Below are 25,960 nucleotides of genomic sequence, written 5' to 3'. Positions count from 1 at the left end.
TTAATAAGGCCTATCCATGAGAAACGCTGGACTGGAAGAAACACAAGCTAGAATCAAGATTGCCAGGAGAAATATCAATAACCTCAGATATGCAGATGACACCACCCTTATGGCAGAAAGTGAAGAGGAACTAAAAAGCCTCTTGCTGAAAGTGAAAGTGGAGAGTGAAAAAGTTGGCTTAAAGCTCAACATTCAGAACATGAAGATCATGGCATCCGGTCCCATCACTTCATGGGAAATAGATGGGGAAACAGTGGAAACAGTGTCAGACTTTATTTTGGGGGGCTCCAAAATCACTGCAGATGGTGACTGAAGCCATGAAATTAAAAGATGCTTACTCCTTGGAAGGAAAGTTATGACCAACCTAGATAGCATATTCAAACGCAGAGACATTACTTTGCCAACAAAGGTCCGTCTAGTCAAGGCTATGGTTTTTCCTGTGGTCATGTATGGATGTGAGAATTGGACTGTGAAGAAGGCTGAGCGCCGAAGAATTGATGCTTTTGAACTGTGGTGTTGGAGAAGACTCTTGAGAGTCCCTTGGACTGCAAGGAGATCCAACCAGTCCATTCTGAAGGAGATCAGCCCTGGGATTTCTTTGGAAGGAATGATGCTAAAGCTGAAACTCCAGTACTTTGGCCACCTCATGCGAAGAGTTGGCTCACTGGAAAAGACTCTGATGCTGGGGGGGATTAGGGGCAGGAGGAGAAGGGGGCGACAGAGGATGAGATGGCTGGATGGCATCACTGACTCGATATACGTGAGTCTGAGTGAACTCCGGGAGTTGGTGATGGACAGGGAGGCCTGGTGTGCTTCGATTAATGGGGTCACAAAGAGTTGGATACGACTGAGCGACTGAACTGAACTGATAACAGTAAAGGTGTGATCTTTTCCTCTCATAAACCTATCTTAATTTTCCAGAGATGAGTTTTATGATTTTATCTGTATTTTCAACAAACTTTTAACTGCACTGAAAACTTTCTTGTAATTGTAGGCAAGAATATGTGTTTACAGGAGAAGTAAAGAAACGTTGGGTTAATTTTTATCACGATAAATGTGAACAGAATATACCTTTGAGAACTTACATGTGCCAATCACTGCTTACATATTATCTTACTTAACTCTCCCAAGAGCCTTGTCAGGGCAGTAGTTAGACTCACAGTTTACAGGTGAGAACTCGGAGGCTGTTGCTTGTCTAAAGCCCCAGCCAGATGTAGCAGAAGGGGACAGTGACACCATCTATTTCCAGGGCAGGACCAGGTACCGAATATTCGGGGTCCAATGAAGAAGGTAAGTGTAGGGTCCTTTGTTTCAGAGTTATTAAGAATTTCAAGATGATAGCAGCAGAGACTTAAACCAAGCACGGGGCCCTTCTCAGCATAAGGCCTTTGTGACTGCACGGGTGGCACAGCCATTAAGCCAGCCCTACTCAAGACGGAGTAAATAAGGCCAAATACAATAATGAAAGAAAAGACTTGTATAGCACTTATTATGTTGCCAGGTATTTTTCTAGGTGCTTTACCAGCATTAACTAATTTCATGGTCACAGAAACCCTATAAGCAAGTACCTTTCCTATCTGCATTTTCAGATGAGGCATCAAGCGTGCAGGGAGGTTAAGTAACTTTCCCAAGGTCACATAACTGCAAAGCGGTGGAGCTGGGACTTACTCCCAGGGAGTCTGACTCCATAGTTCACGCTTTAATCATGGTGCTGGTGCTTGTTAAGTGTGTCATGTGTGGCCAGGCATGCACACTGCCCTGTAAGGGTCTCTGATATCAAGCCTGTTACATTATGTTCTCTAGTCACATCAGAACCAGATATTTCCTCTTGAGTATATTTTGGTATATCGTTAATTTGACTTACTTGTGAGACTATTGCAAATTCTAAAAGACATGTTATAAATTGCAAGTTTTTCTTTGAATGTATACAACACTTCCTCCCTTAACATCTAATAATCATTGAATTTTGACAAGTTTTGTAAAAGAGAAAAATACCAACTTAGAAATATGTGGTTAAGCCACAGAAAGTCTGGATTAGGGTATGCTGTCAAAATGAGGAGCAATAAAAAAAAAATCTACCATAGTCATTAAAATCTGAAAATAGATTTAAAAAAGGTTTGCAGATACATTCACTTTGGATAATTAAATTCCTTTCAAGTTTATGTTAGAAATTTATGTAAACTAATTTTCATTTATTTTGGGAAACAAAAATGGGAGGAGAGAGGAGAGCAAAATACACTGCAGTTGGGCTTAGCTCCCTGTCTTTATTAGATACAGATGAAAAGTTAACGTTAGTAGCTGTTTGGGACCCAGCTAGAATTCTAAGTCTTAAGATTTGTTTCTAAAAAGGATTACTGTAAAATAGGCAGCTGTTTAAAATGGCAACTGACAACAGACATCCTCTCTACATCTGTATTTATTTTTAATATTTTCATAATTTTAATCAAGAAAGAACATTTGGGTTGGAATCTGTTTATAATTAAAGTGAATAAAAACTGGTGCAACAGAAAGATGTTCAGAGAATCTTGGATTTTCCTTAAGGGCTCATAATCACCCTTGTAAAATAAAAGCTCTCATAATATCCCCAGGTTTCTGGGAAATTTAACTGTCATCATTGATGATGCTAATTGGTTTCAGAAGTCATGATTTCATGGGAAAATAAACCCATTTTGCACTTTCTACAAAACAGGCAAAAAAACACTCTGGGATTTCCATGACTTCCCTGAGTATCTCATTTGAACTGTTTGATGTAAATACCTCTTCAGTGATGCTGAAAAGAAGAGATGCTATCAAAGCTAAGCCACAAGTACATAGATGTTAAAAAATATTTTCAGCGGGATGTTTTTGTAGTAAACTATTGAGAAACATTACTTCTGTTTGGACTTCTGTTCATCAAGAAAACAATCTTGTAAAAAGAAGTCAAGGTCTCCCTCTGCTGGCAGAAGCTCTATAGTTCTCTCAAATTCTTCCACTATTTTGGGTGGATATTTCTTTATAATATTTTCAGGCCGTTGTTTTCAGGAATGGGGTCAAAGAGTCTGAGACACAAGAGGTTGTGAAAACCGTGAGGCTTTCTTTGTGAGATTGAGTACTTCTACACAGGAACCCATTTTGTATCATCAGCTTTCAGTTCAGTTCAGTCGCTCAGTCATGTCCGATTCTTTGCAACCCCATGAATCGCAGCACACCAGGCCTCCCTGTCCATCACCAACTCCCGGAGCCTACTCAAACTCATGTCCATCAAGTCAGTGATGCCATCCATCCATCTCATCCTCTGTCGTCCCCTTCTCCTCCTGCCCCCAATCCCTCCCAGCATCAGGGTCTTTTCCAATGAGTCAACTCTTCGCATCAGGTGGCCAAGTATTGGAGTTTCAGCTTCAGCATCAGTGCTTCCAATGAACACCCAGGACTGATCTCCTTTAGGATGGACTGGTTGGATCTCCTTGCAGTCCAAGGGACTCTCAAGAGTCTTCTCCAACACCACAGTTCAAAAGCATCAATTCTTCGGCGCTCAGCTTTCTTCACCGTCCAACTCTCACATCCATACATGACCACAGGAAAAGCCATAGCCTTGACTAGACGGACCTTTGTTCGCAAAGTAATGTCTCTACTTTTTAATATCCTATCTAGGTTGGTCATAACTTTTCTTCCAAGGAGTAAGCATCTTTTAATTTCATGGCTGCAGTCACCATTTGCAGTGATTTTGGAGCTCAAAAAAATAAAGTCAGCCACTGTTTCCCCATCTATTTCCCATGAAGTGATGGGACCAGATGCCATGATCTTAGTTTTCTGAATGTTGAGCTTTAAGCCAACTTTTTCACTCTCCTCTTTCACTTTCAGCAAGAGGCTTTTTAGTTCCTCTTCACTTTCTGCCATAAGGGTGGTGTCATCTGCATATCTGAGGTTATTGATATTTCTCCCAGCAGTCTTGATTCCAGCTTGTGCTTCTTCCAGCCCGTGCTTCTTCCAGCCCAGCGTTTCTCATGATGTACTCTGCATAGAAGTTAAACAAGCAGGGTGACAATATACAGCCTTGACGTACTCCTTTTCCTGTTTGGAACCAGTCTGTTTTTCCATGTACCATTCTAACCATTGCTTCCTGACCTGCATATAGGTTTCTCAAGAGGCAGGTCAGGTGGTCTGGTATTCCCATCTCTTTCAGAATTTTCCAGAGTTTATTGTGACACACACAAAGGCTTTGGCATAGTCAATAAAGCAGAAATAGATGTTTTTCTGGAACTCTCTTGCTTTTTAGATGCCCCCAATTCCTTGTAAAGCTACACTTAATGTGTGCTTCATTGCAACCAAGCTATTTACAAAAACCTAAGACAACATGTTAGGACTTTTAAAATAGAAGAATTAAAGATCACTTCAAATGAAAAGAAATTGATACTAAAATTACAAATATATTCAGTCTCTACTCACCTAAAAACGGAATATAAACTGTATGTGTGTGTGCTAAGTTGCTTCAGTCATCTCCAACTCTTTGCAACCCCGTGGACTGTAGCCTGTCAGGCTCCTCTGGCCATGGGATTCTCCAGGCAAGAATAATGAAGTGGGTTGTCATGCCCTCCTCCAGGGGGTCTTCCCAACCCAGGGACCAAACCTGCAACTCTCTACGTCACATTGGCAGGCAGGTTCTTTATACCATTAGCACCACCTGGGAAGCTCTATAGTCATTCATAAATATCCCCTTGTGTTAAAACTGCAGAAGGACTTACTAATGTGAATAATAGCCATGACCAAAACTGAATTTTAATTACTTTTTATTTTTCATAAGTTCACCTTTATTTTATGGCTCAATAATCATACCGCCTGATATAGATGGTTTTGATCCCTCTTCCTGTTTCTGAAGGGAAAAGTTAGGTGACACCACAGCCTGTCTTCCATTTGTAAAGTCATATTTTGAGGGGCAGGATGCTTGCATCCCAGTTCCACTTCTACTCACTGCCTTTGTAACTGGGAGAAGTTACAATCTAGCCTTTGTTTCATTGACTGTAAAATGGGGATAACGTAATAATAGCTATTCTGTAGTGTAACTGTTAGGGCAAGTGTGGGTTTGAATAACACCCTTGGAATGTTATTGCTATATTTGGTACACAGGCTGCTACTATTGTTCCACTGATAGGGTATGCAAAAGCAGCTTGTCAATTACATATTCCTAAATAGCAGAAAGTTTTTTTAAAGTATGCTGAATAACCAGTATTATACAAGAATCTGTATATAACAGAGGCTTCTGGAAGATTCCTTGGACGTGGAAAATATAATTCAACACATATTAAACCTCAAAATATGTAAGACTGTGCTCAGTGCCATATATGTGGGCATAAAACACAAAGTTTAAAATCTAGGAAGCTAGACAAGACAAATACACCCATGACCATATGAGACAGAATATGATAAGCACTGAGAGGACTTTGAAAGATGAAAGGAGAGATGGTATGGGATGATTCATGTGGGAAAGAATGAGGAAAGGTGTCACTGAGGAGGGAGTACTTGTCAGAGATGATTCTAAGGTTTTGCTGGTTGGGAGAGTTAGGTACAGGACCTACTTAAACTGGCTCTGTCGCTTAACTGCTGTTTGATGTCTGACGAGTCCCATTACCTCTCTCAGCCTTCTTTTCTTTTTCTATAAAATGGAGACAGCTACCCTATAGGGCTGCTCTGGAAATTACAGGAGATGGAGCAGCCAGATAATAAACAGCAGCCAGACAATAAACGAGCTATTAGGATTATTTAGACTAGAGTTCTTGAACTCTGGCTGCATTTTAGAATCACTGAGAGCTTTTAAAAAATATCAATTCCCTCTATTCCACCCCAAACCAGCTAAATCAGAATCTTCAAGAGTGAGGCCCAGGCATCAGTTATTTTTTAAACAGTTTCCCCAAGTGATTTCTAAACATATAGATTCTTGGTGCTCAACTGTGGTCCGTTTGGCGACTTCATCTGGGAGTTTGCTAGAACTGTAGGTTCTTAGACCGACACTGGACCTTCTGAATCTTCATGCTATAACTAGGTCCCCCGGATTCCCCCCCTGAAAGTCCCCCCCACCTTCAGACGTCAAGGTTTTTGGTACGCAGCCCACACTGAGTAGAAAAGGAGAAGGTTCAGTGTATGTACCACAACCCCCCTTTTTTCCCTTTAGATATTCATAAAGGGGGAGGGAGAAGCCAGCTGTTAGATTCAGAATTGGCATATGTGCGCCACAACAGTCCCTTAATATTACTATGGAACCTTACACTTAACAAAAGACCTTCACTCGTGTTACTTCTCTTGAGCCTAGCTAAGAATAGTCCTGGAAGTTAGGCATCATTGTCCTCATTTTACAGCTATAAACTGAGGTCATAGAGCCCAGATGGCTCAAGATACCCTAGTCGCAAATAGGGAGGCCACGGTAGGGACCTAGGCAGCAAACCACCAGCTATTCGAAGGATGGCCTTGAATGTGAATTGGCTGCAATCAGAATTCTGCTACAGTAAATTCACAAGAGAAGATTCTAACTACCTTTCTCCTGCCGGGACCACGGAATTATCAGAGCGGTCGCTCGGCAACTGCGACGGACACCAACTTTCGACCAATCCGCAAACTGCTGGCCCGAGGACTTCTAGGCTCGATAGTGCTTCTGCGCATGTGCCATTGACTTGAGGGCGGAGAAGCCTTTTCTTTCCTTCCCTGACTTCCGGACGCCAAAGGAAGTGGCTCAGGGACGCATGCGTAGTGTCTCCGCGGTAATTAAGGCAATTTCCTCGGCCGGCGTGAGGGGACCCCAGTCCCTCGGGGTTAGTGTTCCTGTCACCTCGCCTTTGTCTCCTCCGCGCCCGAGCGGGGTCGCAGGCTCTCGAGCTGCTCCCGCTTCCCATTGCCGGCTTCCCTCCGCTGCGCGACTCTCAGGTAGGCCCCGTGCGGATTCCCCTTGTTCCCCGCCGCCATGGCGCTGCTGAGGCCGGGTCCCCGGGGGAGTGCGTCCCGCCGCGAGATGCTGGAGCGCGAGCCGGACCGTTGGCGAGCTTCCTGAGTGGCCCCTGGGAGGGACGTCGGAGTTGCAAGGGTGCCTTAAGATCACCGCCGGTCTGACCCCCTCGTTTTTGTGGGGAAACGGAGGCACCGAGAAAGGGCAGAGTCGATGGCAGCCCCTATCGCCTCTGCCCTTCCTGGTTACACGTCTGGTTTCTCCTCAGACGCAAGCGGCCGCCTCGGAGACCTTCCCTGACCATTCTTGGTAGTCTCTCCCAGGGTAACGTGCTTGAGTTCCTTTGTTACACTTATCGCTGTCTGCAGTTAATTCTCTTTCTGCTTTCCTCCGCCAAGTGTTTTATTATATCCGTGTGCACACACTCCGCCCAGGCAAGCATCTGTGACAACGCCAGGCGCTGTGCTGCGGACCAGGTGTGTTTTAGGGGAGCTCTCAGACAGCTCTGGGCCGTTTGGAGCTGGCACTCTCCTGGGGAGGGGGCTGGTTGCAGACAAGTCCCGGATGGGGACCGGTGCTGTGAAGAAAAGGGGCTAGTGATGGAGGATCAGGTGTTATACCTTCGGAAAGCAGGGAAGCTTCTGAGGAGAGGAGGTGACTTTAAAAAAAAGATGCTCCAAGAGTTTCACTGAACGTCACTTAACACACTGTAACCCATTTAAAGTGCACATTTTGATGAGTTTGGAAAGTTTAATACAGTCGTGTAAGCATCATCACGGTGCAGTTTAGACCATTTCCATCAACCCCAAAAGTTCACAAGAGGAGCTGCCTTTTGAGTGGGACCTGAAAATTGGCACTGAGAAAGCTGGGGATTTGGGAAAGTATCTGAGTTTCCTGGGCTTCAAGAAAAATAATGAAATGTAGACATACTAGGTCTGTGAGCGCATTAATAATCTCAAAAAGTGACTCCCTCCATTGGGGGAGGCCGGGTCACCCCAGGTTGCAGGAACAGCTGGTAGGAATGCTTCAAACTGGGAGGCGCTTGTTGTGTTCACAGGCAGAAAGGAAACCCTCAGAGCTGGGGTGCTCAAGGAGGGAGTGAGAGACTAGATAGGCTAGAGATGAACACCTGCCTTCTGAACTTGTTGTGGGTTCCCAGTGTCCTGCACAACATATGGTCCACAGAGGCTGATTAATGCTCCACGGTTGAGGAGGAGGAGGGAACAGAGGTTTCGGGCACTATGTGTGCAGCTTCACTTCAAGTGGATCTTAGTGTCTATTTTTGTAGATGAGAAAGTGTTAGTTGCTCAGTCGTGTCCAACTCTTTGCAACCCCGTGGACTGTAGCCCCACAGGCTCTTTTGTCTGTGAGATATTCCAGGCAAGAATACTTCAATGGGTTGCCATGCCCTCCTCCAGGGTATCTTCCTGACCTGTGGATTGAACCCTGTCTCCTGCATTGCAGGCAGATTCTTTACTGTCTGAGCCAGTGGGGCTAAATAATTTGCCCGAAATCATATATTTAGTTCCTGGACTTGATTGCAGAACCTTTGTCATTCCTTTGCTCACACAGTTAGCTGATGTTCCAAATACATCTCAATCATTTGAGTCAGAGGTGGTCAGCAAGTGCCACATCCTTGCACAGAGTCACTTTTTGAGATATTAATGTACTCATAGACCTAGTATGGTCTACACTTGATTATTTTTCTTGAAGCTCAGGAAACTCAGATATCTTCTAAAATTCCTCATATTCTGTGTTGTCATCATCAGAGATGCTACTCTTGTTATCTCATGTCACTCAGCTGCAAGGCTCCTTTGGGTAGGCAGCTGGATGTAAGAATTTACTAACCAGTTACAGAATTGAAAATATGACATCAATGTAAGTGAATCATCAGAGAGTTATAATATGTATACTTTCTCCTTGTAAGGAAAAAAGGAAACTTGTTTATGACCCATTGTCCACTAGATACTACATTTTCTACATAGATAATCTGATTTGATACTCAGAGCAACCTTGGAGAAGGTGTTAATATTCTCTGTATTTGCAGAATAGGGAAAATGAGGCTTCGTCAGATTAGGATCCCAGTTCTGGGGAGTGGCAGAGGCATGGTTCTAACCTAGGTGGGCCTACTAGACCACGGCACCCCTAAAAAACTCAAAGTGGGGAATTCTTGTGGGCAAATGTCCAGCACAATGCCAAACCAGATAAAGGTAGATTACTCTAAAACTCCTGTGATTGCTGCCAAGATTGGTTGCTTTTCTTAGTAACTTCATGCAGAAATAGTGACCTAAACCAGAGTGCAGAAATTTGTATGAGGAAAGTGAACTGTCACTAAGTGGGAACCTGGAAGAACACAGCCTTCTGCTGGTTTCCTGTTGCATTCCTGCTGCTCAGCACTGTGTCTCAAACTGTGTAAAAATGAATTTATTTTCTAGCTGGTGACTAAAAAATACTCTGCTGTAATGTATCAATATTGGTTAATTAATTGTGATGAATGGAAGAAGGGAACTGGATGTGGGATATATGGGAACTCTCCTGTCTTTGTAATTTTCCATTAAAAACTATTCTAAAAATAGAAAGCTTATTGTTAAAAGGCACTCTGCTTGTTGCATATTTAAATCTCCTCAGAAGAGAGAAGCCTGACATCAAGTCATTTATTTATTTACTCTCTATATCCCTTCTATAACTTAACTGTATCTTTTTATTGCCTCTTAGGGATGTTTATTACTTAAGAGAGGACCTGTCCTTTACTTTTTCCATTATTTTTTAGGGCCAAAATGAGTCTGTTTGGAACAACCTCGGGTTTTGGATCTGGTGGGACCAGCATGTTTGGCAGCACAACCACAGATAATCACAACCCTATGAAGGTACCACATACAGCTTCACAGGGATTTTAGAAACAGCACAGGCCAGAGAGTCCCACCTCCATGATAGCAAGAGAATCCCAGTTGGTGTGGGAGCCTCCTTTGAGGTGAAAATGCTGAAATTTTGTTCAGCCTGCTTTCTCAAATACTGGAGCAGAGGAACTGTGTGTCCCCTGGACTGGTGTCCTATTTCCCCTAACATTCCTAGTCACCAAAATCACACGAGGTGCTTGTTAAAATTGCAGGTGCCCAGGGTCCAGTCCACAACTGTGGAATGAGAGTTTCTCTGGGAGAGGGAGGCAGGTGATGACGATGATTGAGCACTGCGGGGCAGGAATGACCTGGTGGGCCATTGTTGGGAAGCGTGGCTGCAGGCCTGGCTTTGAGATGCTGCCTGGGGTCCAACAGTGCCAGTACTTTCACTGGCTGGGTTACATTCCGCCTTTTTATCCAAGTAAGTGAGATCTGATTAACTTAGTTCTTGGGAACAGGGACGCTTGACCTTGATGTGTTGGTGAGAAAGAAAGCAATTTTGAATTAAATCGTGATGATGTATACACTTTAACATGGACTTTTTCCACCCCAGGATATTGAAGTAACATCCTCTCCTGATGATAGCATTGGTTGTCTATCATTTAGCCCCCCAACCTTGCCGGGAAACTTTCTTATTGCAGGATCGTGGGCTAATGATGTAAGTGCTTCTTCAATGCATGTTCTCTCTGTCTTGTATCTCTCTGTATGAGCAGGGCTGGGTTTTTTGTTTGTTTTTGCTCCAGGTGAATAAAGCAAACTTACGGCTTATTCATGACCTTTTTTAAAAGAAATGAGTTTAAGAGTCTGAACCGTTCTGAATGGCAGGCATCGATCACTTCTTGTGCCATTTTTTAAGAAAGCAAAATCATATGCATCATTCAAAAATTCATACTCTAGTTCAGTATCTTGAAGTGTATTCCCTGATCATGTGTCGTATTCATGGAAAATAAATGTTGTCCCTGATGCTCTGTGTGAATTTCCCTTCTAGGCATCCTGAAAATGTTCTTTAGGCTATGTTAAAGTTTTTCACCTTTAGCTATATTAACAGTCCTGCATCAACACTATACTTACCAAACAAAAATTGTAGTATTCAAAAAGAAAGATAAAAATTCTGGTAGAAAAAAAGGCAAAGGATGTTTAGAAGCACTTCACAAAAGAAGTGCAGGTGGTTTGTTGGAGCAAACTTGAACCATTTAACCATACTCATAATCAGATAAATGCATAGTGGCTTTGCTGCTGACTTAAGTAAGGGACTTAGGCCAGTTATCTTCTCTAAGCTTCATATCCTGAAATAAGATGGAGATGACAGTAAGTACACAGAGGTTTAGCTGTTGTAGAAATGAATTCAGATAACGCATACAAAGTACATCATGGGAAATCCTCAAGTCCCAGAAAGGGAGTATCTGAGACACAGGGTACAGCTACCACTGGTTCAGATTTCAGCTTCTCCTTGCTGGTGCCAAGTATTATTCATTTTATTACATCAGTTTGATAGGGGAAAGTGTCTGTCATGTAAATTTGTGTTTATCTGATTATGGCTGGGAGCATAGGGGTTATCATTAATTGTTGTGTCTGCATTGTTTTATTACTGTAGGTTCGATGCTGGGAAGTTCAAGATAGTGGACAGACTATTCCAAAAGCCCAGCAGATGCACACGGGGCCTGTGCTAGATGTCTGCTGGAGTGATGTAAGTTTCATTATGTTTTTATGTGACCTGAAATACAAATAGCATGTATGCATGCACATTTTCGGAGAAGGCAATGGCACCCCACTCCAGTACCCTTGCCTGGAAAATCCCATGGATGGAGGAGCCTGGTAGGCTGCAGTCCATGGGGTCGCTAAGAGTCGGACACGACTGAGCGACTTCACTTTCACTTTTCACTTTCATGCATTGGAGAAGGAAATGGCAACCCACTCCAGTATTCTTGCCTGGAGAATCCCAGGCACGGGGGAGCCTGGTGGGCTGCCGTCTGTGGGGTCGCACAGAGTCGGACACGACTGAAGCGACTTAGCAGCAGCAGCATGCACATTTTAGAAATGCTGTTTCTGAATTTAAATATGGTCATTGATTGATATTCATAATATAGTCAGTTAACTTTTGTTATATTAGCTTTAGTTAGTCTCTCTGAAAGCTTCTTGCTTAAAAATTCCATTAATTTATTGACCTGTCTCCTTGAGCAAAGTGTTAGCTGCTCAGTCATGTCTGACTCTTTGTGCATCCTGCACCCCCCATAGATTGTAGCCTGTCAGGCTCCTCTGTCCATGGAATTCTCCAGGCAAGAATACTGGAGCAGGTTGCCGTTTTTTGAGCAAGGGGTTAGACAATTAAAGCTTTTCCTATGTCTCTTGATGTGCCAGGAGCTTATGTTGTTTTAAAATTAGAAATTTACAGTCCCAGGAAGTAAGTCCTATGGGGAAAATTAATCCTTTACCGTTATTAGACTTTTGAAATATTTCCTTTCTTTGAAATTCTTTTTCCTCCCAAATACTGAACATTAGTATTATAAGTTAATGTGTTTGAGTTTATTCAATTCTGAGCTCTTCTTTTTTTTTTTTTGAGGGGAGAAGGTAGGTGATTGGGAAGTTTAATGAAGGTATACCATTTACAAAGAAGCCAACAGGGATGGTGAAGGCACGCTCAGCAGGAGCCTTGGCTTTGAAGGGCCCAGCCTCCCTCCCCTCCTTCTCCTGCTGGCAGCTGAAAACAAAAGCGCCTGACTCAGAGTCGGCAGATGTGCTGAGGAAGCTAAGTCTCAAGGTCCCTCCCTGGGCTCATAGAATTTTTTTTATTAGATGTAGTTTGCAGGCAGTAAAATTGAACCTTGTAAGTGTATGATTCAGTGAGTTTTGAGAAATTCATAGAGTTGTGATCAAAATATAGAAGAGATCCATCAGCCCAAAGATTTCCTCTTGCCCTTTGTAGTCAGATCCCCTTCAGCCGCTCTCCCTGGAGACCACTGGTGTGTTTTCGGTCCCTGTGTTTCTGCCTTCACTAGAAGGCCATCACCAGAATCCTTTCGAGTCGGGCTGCCTTCAGCTCCGTGCGCTTGTGGCCCATCCAGCTTGTATCTGGCAGTAGTTAGTCCTCCTTGTTGCTGAGTAGTGGTGCGTTGTACGGGTGGTCACCGTTTGTTCACCGTCCACAAGCTGAAGGACATGTGGGTTGTTTTGCATTTTTGGTTGTAGTGAATAAATGCTGCTATAAACATTTTGTATACTGGATTTTCCATGAATATAAATTTTCTTTCCTCTTGAGTTTATATCTAATAGTGGGCTTGCCGAGTCATATGAAAAATTTATGTTAATTTTATGAGAAACACCAGACTACTCACACCATGCATTTATATGATAGTATTTAGCTTACACATAGCATTTATATAATTTATAAATTTATAATTTATAAATATTCTGTTTATGAATATTTTGAGTTGCTCCCGTTTTAATCATCTCTGAAAGTCTTCTCTAAGGCATTTTCTGTCATCTGTAAATGTATTGCTGATTCGTCTGATTAGGTCATTATGAGATTAATAATAGTTTTAAATTACACATAGAAAAACAGCCATTTGAGTAGATTTTAAATACTTCTGATTTATTTTACCTGTTTTTCTTTACTGATGAGAGAACAGATCAGAATGGTAAGTTTCTTATCGAGTATGGTAAGAAATAGAATTACCTGACACCAGAACTCTGTTGCTCAAGTGTTCGTGAGTCACCTTGTACAGAAATGTACACCGCCCATTTCCTTTCTCTATCTCCATTAGAGTCGTGCGCCGTCTAGTGGAGGAGAAATATAGACATTAAGAGTTCCAATTCAGGGAGCTAAGTTCTTAGAGAGGCAGAATGCACTGTGCTGGGTGGACAGAACCCAGAGGGCAACTATAAAGTTTGGGAAGGGTGCACTGAAATCTTTATAGATGAGGCAAGAATTGAGCTGAATCTTAAAAGCAAACCATTTGCTTATAGCTTTAGAGCGCTGTCGTCCATTCCAAGTGTGGATTCAAATTTCAGCTCTATCTTCACTTTTTGGCCTTGCCAAGTTACGTAATCTCTCTGAGTCTGTTATCCAGTCACTCAAAGACTAGCATGGCACCTGTGGGGAGTGGTTAAGAGACGTGCTTGAGGGAACATAGGGAAAGGCTGAGCCCAGACCTGGACCTTCTGGCTCCAGAGCCCATGCACTGACAGCCTCCCTCACAGGGGCTTATAGGAAATAGGAGCTGGCCTGGAAGAGGAAGGCATGTATAGAAAGGCACAGAAGAGCCAGAGTTACCCTCGAGGTGTAAAAGCCCAGCTTGGTGAGGGTGATTCTCCAGCAGTCCAAGGACACGGCTCGCTGCATGGACACAGCAGGTGGAGCTTAGAGGAGCTGATTTGGGAGTATTTAGGGATCTCATTCTTCTGCCCCAGCCTTTTGATAGACTGGCCTCTGTCTTGGTGTGTCCACTGGGGCCTGGCATCCTGCCGCTGGTAGGGTCAGCATTTCATGAGATTGAGGGGCCAGTGTTTCACTCAGCCTCAGGACAGCCCACATTAGCATCTTTCCAAGGATTTGTGGACTTACCCTTAGAGCCTCATTAATAGAGAAGATTTTCTCTCTTCTTTCAGATGGAGAGCTGGTGACTTCAAATAAGCTTTTCTAGGGAAGGATAATGGTAAATCTTTGAGCTGTGGAACCAGAAATGAAGTGGTAGGGGTCTGCAGATTATGGCCCATGGGCCCAATTTGGCCCATTGCTAACTTTTGTAAATAAAGTTTTCTTGAAACACAACCACACTCATTCATTTGACAGTGTGTATGGCTGCATTCTAGCTACAGCAGCAGAATTAGGAGTTGCAACAGAGACCACTTGACCTGCAAAGCTGAAATATTTACTATATCACCCTTTAGGAAAAAGAGTTGATGATTGGTCTAGATTTTCAACTTGGTACTTACTGTTTTTAAATTGTCTTGTACTTCATAATTGACTGACGTACTTTATGAATTCTGTATGTGAATATTTTAAAACCATAACACGATGATTGCCAATTTTTTAAGCTGTTCTGTAGTTTATATTAGACCAGTGATCATTGTAAATTAGTGTAGTTTTATTGCATGCACTTCAGAATGCTATTAGATGTTGAACTGAACACAAGTAATAATGATTGAACATGTGTGGTATAGAGCAGAAATTGCAGGGAGAAAGATACAGTATATGTGGCAAAATGTTTAACTTGGGAACCTAGATGATGGGTTTGTGAGTATTCATTGTACTTTTCTTGTACCTGTTGTGAAGGCTTGAAATTGATGAAAATAAGAAAAAAAAATGTAAGTGGCTCCTGGTAGGTAATACACATTGATACAGGATGTAAAAGGCTATTCCTAGAGACCTGCCAGTGACCATGACTGCCTCTGAACAGTGAGCTGGGGTCAGGGAGGGACTTGCTTTTCATTACATAACTCTAAATGCTGTTTAAATTTTTTATTAACCTGTTTACACATTCTCTCTTAGAAAAAAATTGATGATTGAAAAGAGCTGGAAATGTGTTTTGTATATGGCATTGTAGTTTGCAATACACAAGCCCCCAAATAATTGGAAAAATAAAAATTGCAAAATAAAACCTTCCTCAGTATGTTCAATCTAATATCTAAATGTACATATAGAATTTTTATTAGATTGTCAGAATTTTTTCTACTTTATTTTAGGATGGGAGCAAAGTATTTACAGCCTCATGTGATAAAACTGCCAAAATGTGGGACCTCAATAGTAACCAGGCGATACAGATTGCACAGGTAATAAATAATAAAATTTATCCTCTGCAGAGATGCTGGGCAAGGCAGGGTTGTAATGATTCTTATTCTTTGTTACAGGAAAGGTGCAGTTCAACTATACCAAATCAATTAGACTTAAATATACCAGAAACCTCTTAAGCACAAAATAACACCAATTTTATGAGCAGTCTCGTTTTTACTGGTGTTTCACAAGTTCTATCAAGGGTCTTCTGCATTTGTGTGGTTGAAGGTTGCATCATAAGGAGCTAGTGATGTTCAGATCTGTAAAAGGCAGTGTTAAAACTGATCCTCAGCACTCCAGCACCCGTGTGTGGCTTGCCTTGTCCCAGGCTGCATTTGGTCACTTGTTCATTAGACAAGTATGTATCAGTTGCCAGTGATACCGCAGGCACTGTCCTTGGAGTAGAAACACAGCAGTGAGTGAGAGGCACCCTTCCCTGTTTCAGGAGCTTTTACAGCCTGCTTGAGGATGGCAGGCAGGTTCTTGTGTGAAGACTGCTAAGAAAAGTAGAAACCATGAAGAGGAGAGAGCCTAGAACCAGAGGGTCAGGTCTGGTGGGGAAGAGCCTCTTGATGCTGAGACATTTTCAGGAAGGTGTTACATACCCTGAGACGGCAGTACTGTGTGCTAGGGCACTTCTTCGATCTCTAATGTTTGTCTTCTCAGTGACACAGCTGTGGTGGAGTTCTTCCCTGTGAGTTGTTTCTGAGTACCTCCCCCTTCACTCATACTAGTTAATTATGGTTCAAATCAAATTAAATTTTGTTGGTATGGAATGTTACACAGAATGTTTTGGTCATGGGGAAGGACTAAACTATCCTTTGGTTTTTGTTGAGTATGAACTCAATATTTAAGATTCCTTCTCTTTGAATTTCCAGAACCAAAGCTGTGTGGCATGTTATATTACATTTACCTTGATCTGTTTTGGTTTTGTCTTGAAAGCACGATGCTCCTGTCAAAACGATACATTGGATCAAAGCACCAAACTACAGCTGTGTGATGACTGGGAGCTGGGATAAGACCTTGAAGGTATGCTGTATAGTCGAGGGACTTCCTGGCCTGACCAAGGTGGACATTATTCCTACAGTACCTGGATGTTAGTTCTGAATGGTTGGTCACTTGTTCTTTTTTTTTTGTCTTTCAGTTTTGGGATACACGATCATCAAATCCTATGATGGTGTTACAGCTCCCTGAAAGGTGTTACTGTGCTGACGTGGTAAGGAGTTTCTTCTTTTTTATGATATCTTAAATTAGAGGACAACGTAAAAGCCCTTTAGAGTTTAATTATAGATGTGGGATGTAGTTTGGATTGCCTCAGTTGTCGTAAACCTAGATTTTTGTACTGCATATGTTCCAGAACTACAGAAAACTGGATGTCACACTTTTTTAGTCACTTGTTATGTGAACATATTCAGTCACAGGCCATGCCGGCACCGGTATGATGCGTACTGTACAAAAACTGGCAATAACTTTGTGATGTGGGACTAGATCCTTTGGTGTCTGTCTCTGAGTGGGATAGAAGCTGAAGAACTTTCTCTGTTGGTGTAGCAATAAGTCTTAAGAGTGTACTAACTGCCCCATAATTCCACTTTCAGGAGTTTATCATGAGAAAAGTAGAGATGCAAATGTTCTTTGTTCTGTATAATCGAGTGAAACATTGGAAATGACCCAGTGGGCCAACTAGATAGACACAGTTGTTTGATTTGAGGGAATGTTACTTAGATGGCCACCACTAGTGTTCTCAGGAAAATGTGTGGAGCGGTGCTCGCTGGACACGCCTTAGTAAAGGATGTGAATTATACAGAAACATACATATACACACGTGTATTAAAAAAACACTCAAAAAAAAAAGACAGGAGAAAACATACCATAATGCTGACAACTGTTATCATTTGTAGGGCGTTGTAGAACAATGATTTTCATTTCTTCTCTATTCCTCAGTAAATGTTCTAAATAAATGTTTCATAATATTTCATAGATTTTTTAAAAACTGAGTCTTTTAAAAAGGTATGTTCTACTTTCAAATATGATTTCTCTAGATTACCTTGAAACATGTAAATACCGTTGGATTGTTAAATTTAAAAAAAAAATTCACTTATTTTTGCAACTTTGAAAAAATTGATAGAATACTTTGGTATACAAAAGAGCACACCCCACTTTAAGTAGGTCTCTGCTTTCCTGTTTTTCCTAGATATATCCTATGGCTGTGGTGGCAACTGCGGAGAGGGGCCTGATTGTGTATCAGTTAGAGAATCAGCCTTCTGAATTCAGGAGGATAGAGTCTCCACTGAAGCATCAGGTGAGTCACGAATCAGATCAGGAAGCTTGTATTTAGCATCTATCTTAGGGAGTAAGTGCCTGCATGTGGAAATTGTTATATTGTCGGATATTAAAAGAAGGTGAATTTAAGGATATAAAACAGTATTAGTGGGTAAATACCGTCCTTGGCAGACATCCCCTGGGTAGCAGAATGCTGCTGAATGGGTACACACCACAGTGAATTGGTTCTATCATGAGTCCATAGCTTCTGCCTTGAGCTCGGTCTCCACCTGCCTGCCACATGTTCTTAGATCTTTTTCACTCTCTTCCGATCCATCACTCCTTTGGCCTTTGTCTCTGCAGATCTGATCTGCAGCCTCTAGTCCTAGAACACAGAAGCTGATAATTGGAAACTTCCTCATCTTACTCCTGCTGAACGTAGAACTCTGGCTATACCTGCCTCTTCCCTGCCTTTCCCCCACCGTTGAGGGGTGGGCCACGCTCTCCAGTGGCCAGTTTTGTTTGGGCTCTGTGCTGACCCACCTCTCAGGAGCCTCAGGCTGTCAGCCACCCACCTCCCTCCTGTATCTCGTCTTACCCCCTTCTCACCTCCCCAACTTTTGTTCATTGGCATAAGACAGATTCAAGTCTAATCCTGGGAAACAAACCTCTTCTGACCCCCACATCCTCAGCCAGCTAGGTACCTTTTCCTCTTGTAAGTCAAGTGTCTTAAATGAGCTTTCTTGGTTCCCCTACCTCCTACTCATTTCTCACCCACTCCTTTGAGACTTCTGCCCCTGTTTCTCCACCAAAACTGTTTCTGGCATGGCCATTGATGGCTTCCTAGTCAGTAACTCCAGTGGATACTTGTCACCCTCATCTTAACACAACCGTGGCACTCACTGATATTCTTACTATATGTTCTTAAGACTTTGTGCTTGGGCTCTATAATGCCAGTCTCTTACCTCCTGCCTCTGCTTGCTGCTTTGTCTTCTTTGCTGTATCTTGAGGTTCCCCAGGCGTCTGCCCTGGGCCACTGCCTTCTGAACCTCAGCATGGTCCCGTCTGCTGTTTATGACTGTTGGTTAGGCGTGCGTGGTGGGCTGGAGTCTTGGATCCCTAGCTACCTAACCCCTGTGCTCCTGACAAGGGCACTCACAGTCTGACGGCTCCTATGCGTGTCCCCCTGTTCTCTCGCCCCCGCCAACGTATCTCAGCCCAGTAGCATCCCATACCAGGCCCAGGGCCTCCCCACTGCCCCCAGCCTGCTCCTACCCATATGCTCTGCATCTCACTAGGTGGAGCCTCCACCTTTTCTGGCTAGGCCAGAAATCAGGAGTTGTCCTTTACTCACTGCCCTTCCTCTTCTCCTCCCCCATCTTATTAACCACTACCCTCACTTGCACCCTGTGTGTGGTTTCGAATCTGACCATTTCTCTCCTTCCAACTCGAATGCAGCTCTTGTTGAATGACAACAGGAGTGTGGACCCGTGCGTCTCTGCCTCTGGAGACTGGGCCATGGGCTGTTTGGGATCTTCTGTGGGGTCCAGGAGACCCTCCTTTGGGCCCTCAGGCTCAGTGTTGGATCAAGTGCAGTGTCTAGCTTTTGCATAGCTTATTCATGGTTTAGAAAGTTCTGGCCACATCCACTGTATGCTTGACCCTTGTTCCCACATCCTCCCCCAGCCAACACTACTTCCCTTTTCCAGTTGGGGACGCAGAGACCCTGGGACACTGGGTGACTTCCTAGAGGGCACTCGCTTAGTCAGTGGTATGCTGCAGATCAAAGTGACGTGTCCTCCCAACCCACCAGGGGGTCAGTGCCAGAATAGGAGCCGGTGGGGCTGAGGGGTGCGTGCCTGCTGCAGTGACCGCGAGGCCTGCAGGGCAGCAGGGGAGCAGCAGCTCCTGGACGGAAGCATGTGGTCTGCGGTTTATTCATAAAATCATGTGGCTGAATAAAAAAATAATGCCTACTGGAGGAATGGAAAAATCTCCATCGTGTTTGAGAAATATGTTTCTGGTTCTTTCAAAACCCAAAAATGGAGTAAAAGTTGTTTACTTTCACGTTATTTATGGAATGTTACACTTCACATGATGATGATATGCTTTTTCTCCCCAACTATAGCATCGATGTGTGGCTATTTTTAAAGACAAACAGAACAAGCCGACAGGTTTTGCCCTGGGAAGCATCGAGGGGAGAGTTGCTATCCACTACATCAACCCCCCAAATCCGTAAGTGAGGCCTGGCCAGCTTGCAGGTGTTTGTGTGAGACATTTTGTTTTGAAGGAAAGCTGAGTTGGGCCTTTGTTTTTCAGTGCCAAGGATAACTTCACCTTTAAATGTCATCGATCTAACGGGACCAACACTTCTGCTCCTCAGGACATCTATGCGGTGCGTTTTTAGAAATGTTAATCCTGAGAATGTGTCTAGAAACTAGACTTGGCGGTGGATAGCTGAGTCATTATGGGATCAGAAAAGATCACTGTCATTGTGTGTGTTCATGTGCAGGGATAAATGGCTTACGTGGGAGGTTTCGGTTTTCTGTTTTTATGAACATGTTGACTCTCTTCATTCTCTCTGTTTCTGAAATGCAAGCTTAGGAGTTTTGGGGAGCAACTTCCACCTGTATGAGTGCTGGTAGACAGTTGGTATGCTTAGCTAAAACTGAGAAATTGCTATTTGCTGAAAAAGAAAAAGGCATTTTCCTGAGGTTTGCTCCTTGGTGCCACTAGCTTACATACTTAGTAACTTCTGCTGATTTGTGTTTTTAACAAGAGACAAGGTTCAGTCCTGGGCTGTCAGTTGGTTCAGGAAGCGGGGCTGGTTTCTGATGTGATCAGCAGGCCATCAGCTCTAATGAAATTATGGTTGTTCATTTTATGTTCTCATTGAACCAGGAAGTCTGCATTGTCAAAAACCCACTTTCTCCTCCCTTCTCTGCTCCTCATTGTATGTATCCATCCTTCGTAGGTTAATGGAATTGCGTTCCATCCTGTCCATGGCACCCTTGCCACTGTGGGATCTGATGGTAGATTCAGCTTTTGGGACAAAGATGCCAGAACAAAACTAAAGACTTCGGAACAGTTAGATCAGCCGATATCGGCCTGCTGCTTCAATCACAATGGAAACATATTTGCGTATGCTTCCAGCTACGACTGGTCAAAGGTGAGAGTCCCCAGGCCTGCACTGGCGCCATCTGCAGCAGAGCCAGGCTCTGGTGTGTGAAGGCCTGAGCTTGGTCGTGAGGCCTCTCCAGCCGTGCTGTGTGTCTTGCACGTGGCCTGTCACCATCACCTCACCGCAGCAGGAAGCAGCAGGGCCTCCCTCTCGGCCTTTCCCTGAGAACATGCCCACGTGAGCTGCTTGGTCAGCGTAAACCCAGCAGCCGACACTCTGGGGCATCTGAGTCATTCAGGGATGTCGGGGGTTGTTGGGTGAGAGTGACGAGGGCTCGGCAAGGTGCCCAGCCTTCACCAGAGGCATAGGCTTTTTGTTTGTTTGCTGTTTGGGGAGGGAAGTTACAGACTGATGGGGTCCTGGTTGTGTTTGAGTCATCCCAGTGCCATGGTAAAAGAACTGACCCTCACACTCAGGTTTCAGCCACATTCTCGCCTCCACATGTGTCTGTCTTCACTCGTCCTGCCCCCCTCCCCTCCTGTCCCCAAAACACTTAACTCCATTCTTCTCTGCCTCTTGTTATTCCATCTTCTCTTCCTATCCCCTGTCTCCTTCTGCGGTCTGTAAGCACGCACTTCAGCTGTTCTGAAACAAGCGTTACGAATCCCAGTGTCCCCTTCCTGGTAAACTCGCCCAGAGGGCTAACCGCCTGCCCTCTTGTTCCCCACCTCTGTCTCCTCCTCAGTTTCCTGGAGCTGTAGCTGGGATCTCGCTGCCTTTGTCCTCGTCCAGTCCAGAAGCTGCTTATTGTCTGTGTTGGGCACTGTGGGCCACCCCTTCCTCTTCCGTTCACAAAGCCTTCTCCCTGGTCTCTGACATTTCTGTTGTCTGTTGTATTCCTACTCCTGACTGCTCACCATCTCTGGTGGCTTCTGCTCTTCTTCCCAACTCTTGCATGCAGGCCTTTTTCTGTAGTTCTCCTTCAGGTTCCTCAAGGTGCATCTGCATTCATGAAGCACCTCCAGCATAAGCTAGTGGCTCTTGTGTCTAACCTGCCTCCTGACCTTACGCCCCAGTTCTCCCTGTGTCCCCATCCCAATGGGGTGTCTGCACCTGGGTACCCCCTGAGCATCTTAACCTAGGACATAAAAACTGGGTGGATTTTCCGACCTGTCTCCTTTCATCCTCCAGGCTTGCTGCTTCTCCTGTGTTCCTCTTTACTTAAACACCACCTGGCCAGTGGGGCAGAAGTCTTGGAATCGCCTGTCTCTTTCTCTCAGAAGAGCTGGGCCCGTGCAGTACATCTTGCCCGCTCAGCACACTGTTGACCTGTTCTGCCTGCTCTGGCCTGGGGGAGGTTCAGCCTCTCGGAGCCTTTGCTTCTGTGAGCCATGCAGCTGCCCCTCCCCGCCCCGCCCCCTTTTTAAGCAACTTCACTGGGTTGTAATGGAGATGCAGTAAATTGCACATAACATATGTAAGAAGTATACTTTGATCAGTTTCAATATCTTTATATACCCAGGAAACCATCACCACAGTCAAGATTAACAAACAGTTATCTCCCAAAAGGTTGTGTATTATTGTAATGCTTTCTTTCACACACACATTGATTTCCTTTCTGTTGTTACGGATGAATTTGTGTTTTCTAGAATTCTATACAGATGGAGTCATACGCTAGGTACACTTTTTTGCTGTTGAGTATGTCACTAGTTCGTTCCTTTTTACGACTGAGTAGTATCCCGTGGTCTGGGATCACTGTTTATCCGTTCACCTGTGGAAGCCATACCCTCGGTTTTACAAAGAGTATGCTGTTTTTGGTTCTGCCTGTCTGGGGTTGGAGCCAGCTTCTGGCCTGAGGCCCCAGTGTCCCCGTGAGCCTCTAATGGAACTCCTCTTCTTCACCTGCTCAACCTGCAACCACATCAGAACTCCATGTTTTACTCACATGACACTCAGGGTTCTGTTTTCAAGCCTTGAAAAAATAGTTGTAGATTGAAAGAAATGTACAAACAAAGCTCATTGATTTGAATGCTGCTCAGAATCCCTTAATCTGAACAGTTAATGTCAATTTACAGTGAAATACTTAATTATAATCTTTTAATTTAAAAAAAAGTTGTTTTAGGAGTTTTCCATTGTTCTTAGTTGAAGGACAGTTATCTGTGGTATGGAGTCATGATTACGTGATTAATATTAGGTTGCTGCTTTAGCATAACCAATAAGAAAAGCTATATTTTGTATATTATGAGAATGATTGGTCATTGGTTGAGCAGAATTTCTAGAACCATCTCGGCATAACTGTCAAGGAATGAGAATAAAGTGTGCCATTGCAGAGCAGGTGGCAGGGTACACCCAGAGGCCCTGCCCACCTCTGTGCTCCAGGCCTTTTGGTTACCGTTGGTTTCCACTCCTCTGTCTTGTCCCCACTCTGCTCTCTTCCTGTCACTGTCATTGTCACTTACAGCCTTTGTGGCTGCCATTCCTTTCTCCCCTCGTCGTTCACAGCCTGGCCTGAACTGGGTGTTTCCAGCTCCCCCAGTGTCATGTAGCCCCTCCCTCCCCGGTAGATACACCAACACCTGCACTTCACCTCCCTTGGCATCTGGGACGGCACGTCTGCTCCCTCTCACGTCACAGACCAGGCGTCTCCTGTACTGAGAAGCCTGCAGCTCATCCTCCACCAGCCTTCCCTTTCCAGGCTGTGCTGTCTGGGGAGTCGTCTCAGCAGTAAAGCAGTGGGTGGAAGGTTGACAGGAGTCTCAGTGCTGAAGAGGGAAATATGTAAAAGATCATCTTTCCAAGGGGACATTGCAAGTCCCACATCCTTAACCTTTTCTCTGGGGACTGAAGTTTTTGTTTAAGATTTGACTTTTATTGCTCTCCATTTACCTCTTTCACTCCTAAGAGATTATGCTTCACACACAGGGCATAGGACTTGGCATGTTAAAAGTGCCCACAAAATGCTAACCTGATTTTTCATCAGTTTTTAAGATACTGTTTTTTTTCCCCTTTAGGGACATGAATTTTATAATCCCCAAAAGAAAAATTACATTTTCTTGCGTAATGCAGCTGAAGAGCTAAAACCCAGGAATAAGAAGTAGTGGCTGGAGACCTGTGGGTTGTCCGGAGTTTTCTCTCCATTCTGCCTCGTCTCTGTACGAATTTGGATCCCAGCTTTCAGTAGGTTGTCAGCCCTGGATGTGGATTTCAACCTCTGGAGAAAACGATGTCATTCTTCAGCAGGCAGGAGCCCGGCGGTCGCAGTGACTGTCCATCTCCATTCCACTGCCGGCTACAGGTTTCGTCTGTACCTCCAAGGAGATTCAAATCATTATAGACGTCCCTAGATTCACGTGGGCGCCTGCCAGGTATTTGCAGTACTTCATCCAGTGTATGTATCAGAGAACATTGGGAAACATTTGGCGAGCCTGTACTGTATTTTGTAATAAACATTTTGAAGATTGTCTCCTAAGCTCCCTTTGTCCGACTCTCCTCTCACCCACCCGTGAGCTCTGAAGTGGTTGTCCTGCTCAGCGTCCTCGTTGGGTTTTGGTTTGTGATTGCAGATGCCCTTTCGGAAATGAGAGATCTTGCCCCTCAGGAGAGAGAGTCCTGAGCTGGGGTTGTCTCTGCCTGGTAGCATGTCCAGCAGCAGCCTCTCCAAGCGTTGCTGGACAGAGTTTGGATGTGCTTTTCTTTTGCTTCCCTCATTCCCATCTTTGACATTCTAGTGCTTTTCACCTCTGCTTGGTGTCCTGGTGACTGGAACATGGTTCTTCCTGTTTTGAAGGACAGCCCTTTGTGGGCAAAGCCCAAGTGGGTGATGCCTTTGTGGACTCCCAAGTTAGAACCCAAGTCCACTGCATGGGAAGTGCTCTGAGCTCGTGCCCCCAGTAGCCATAGTTTTGGAGTGTTTTTTTTATTTCATGTAATAAAATTCCTGATTGGTAAGTATCAGAAATGAGAGTCTATTGTGTTTTTACCCTGCAAACCCAAATGCTTCTGCTTTACTCTTTGGGGCCGGTTGTAAATGAACTTGCTCAGTGTGGAAGTCAGGTATTGTAATATTGTAAGACATGTTTGCCTACTCCTAAAAGACAAAATAAAGTTTTCTACTAAAAGACATAACCTGCATCAGTGGTTTAAATTCTTCGCTTATCAAATCATACATGAATTCAGACTATTAACTCTGGTTCTTTTGGTCTGAAAAGTTTTGTTGTTGTTTTCTTTTGGCTTTTCTGATTTTAATTTTTTGAGAGAGAAAGGCAGGTGCACTAGAAAGTTCTTAGTTTTCAAGTTAAAAGTTTACAGCTAATTTTTTCCTTTCCTTTATGAATCAGCCCTGAGCCCTGTCATCTGTATGTATGTGCAGATGTGGCTCTGAAGAGAGCTGGGCTCTAGCCAAGCTTGATTGTCTCGGTAGTCCACGTTCATTGGCGATGAGAAGAAATGTATCACTTTTAGTTCAGCCAGAGTTTCACTGTTCTTTTTTTACAAGCTAGTGACTGGCTATGGTTGAAAGTGACCATAGAATAGTACATCTTAAGTCATGGACCTTTTAGAGTGTTCTTTTCTAACTGTCAGATTTAAAACAGTTAAGTCCCTGGTTGGACTTACGGCTGTAGAAACCAGTTGTAAGTAAGGGCCCCAGGATGTGAGCCCTGGAGATGTGTTCAGTTCTCTGTCGGCCTAGAACCTGAAACATAAAAGTGAACCTGTAAATACTTGTTGAAATCATTAAACTTCGTGAGATCCTCGTTTTCACGTTTTGTAAAAGGTATGTGGGTTTCTTAGGAACTCTGCATCTTTGGCATCCCTGTAGGCACCAGTACTGTGTGTGCCCTACAGCAGGTGCCCGGTTGCTCAGTTGAGTCCATCTGCGACCCCATGGACTAGAGCCCACCAGGCTCCTCTGTCCGTGGAATTTCCCAGGCAAGAATACTGGAGTGGGTGGCTATTTCCTTCTCCAGGGGATCTTCCCAACCCAGAGGTTGAACCTGCGTCGG

At 43.9% G+C, this 25,960-nt stretch overlaps 1 protein-coding gene across 2 annotated transcripts; it reads left to right on the top strand.

Annotated features, from left to right (window-relative positions):
• Nucleotides 1–6,674: 6,674 nt before the first annotated feature.
• RAE1 (ribonucleic acid export 1) lies at nucleotides 6,675–25,082 on the top strand. Of its 2 annotated transcripts, XM_055544632.1 has the most exons (13): nucleotides 6,675–6,891; nucleotides 7,309–7,386; nucleotides 9,681–9,777; nucleotides 10,361–10,465; nucleotides 11,402–11,494; nucleotides 15,490–15,576; nucleotides 16,520–16,606; nucleotides 16,722–16,793; nucleotides 17,769–17,876; nucleotides 19,965–20,071; nucleotides 20,156–20,231; nucleotides 20,811–21,005; nucleotides 23,969–25,082. In XM_055544632.1, the coding sequence occupies exons 3-13, from the start codon at nucleotides 9,688–9,690 to the stop codon at nucleotides 24,053–24,055; spliced, it is 1,107 nt and encodes a 368-aa protein (XP_055400607.1). In that variant the 5' UTR covers nucleotides 6,675–6,891; nucleotides 7,309–7,386; nucleotides 9,681–9,687; the 3' UTR covers nucleotides 24,056–25,082. The 2 variants fall into 2 exon arrangements, with proteins under 2 accessions (XP_055400607.1, XP_055400608.1); XM_055544633.1 differs by lacking the exon at nucleotides 7,309–7,386.
• Nucleotides 25,083–25,960: the final 878 nt, after the last annotated feature.

Source organism: Bubalus kerabau, chromosome 13 (assembly GCF_029407905.1).
Source record: "Bubalus kerabau isolate K-KA32 ecotype Philippines breed swamp buffalo chromosome 13, PCC_UOA_SB_1v2, whole genome shotgun sequence".
Lineage (NCBI taxonomy): Eukaryota > Metazoa > Chordata > Mammalia > Artiodactyla > Bovidae > Bubalus > Bubalus kerabau.
Note: the sequence above shows the minus strand (reverse complement) of the source record. Positions and strands in the feature narration are given on the sequence as shown.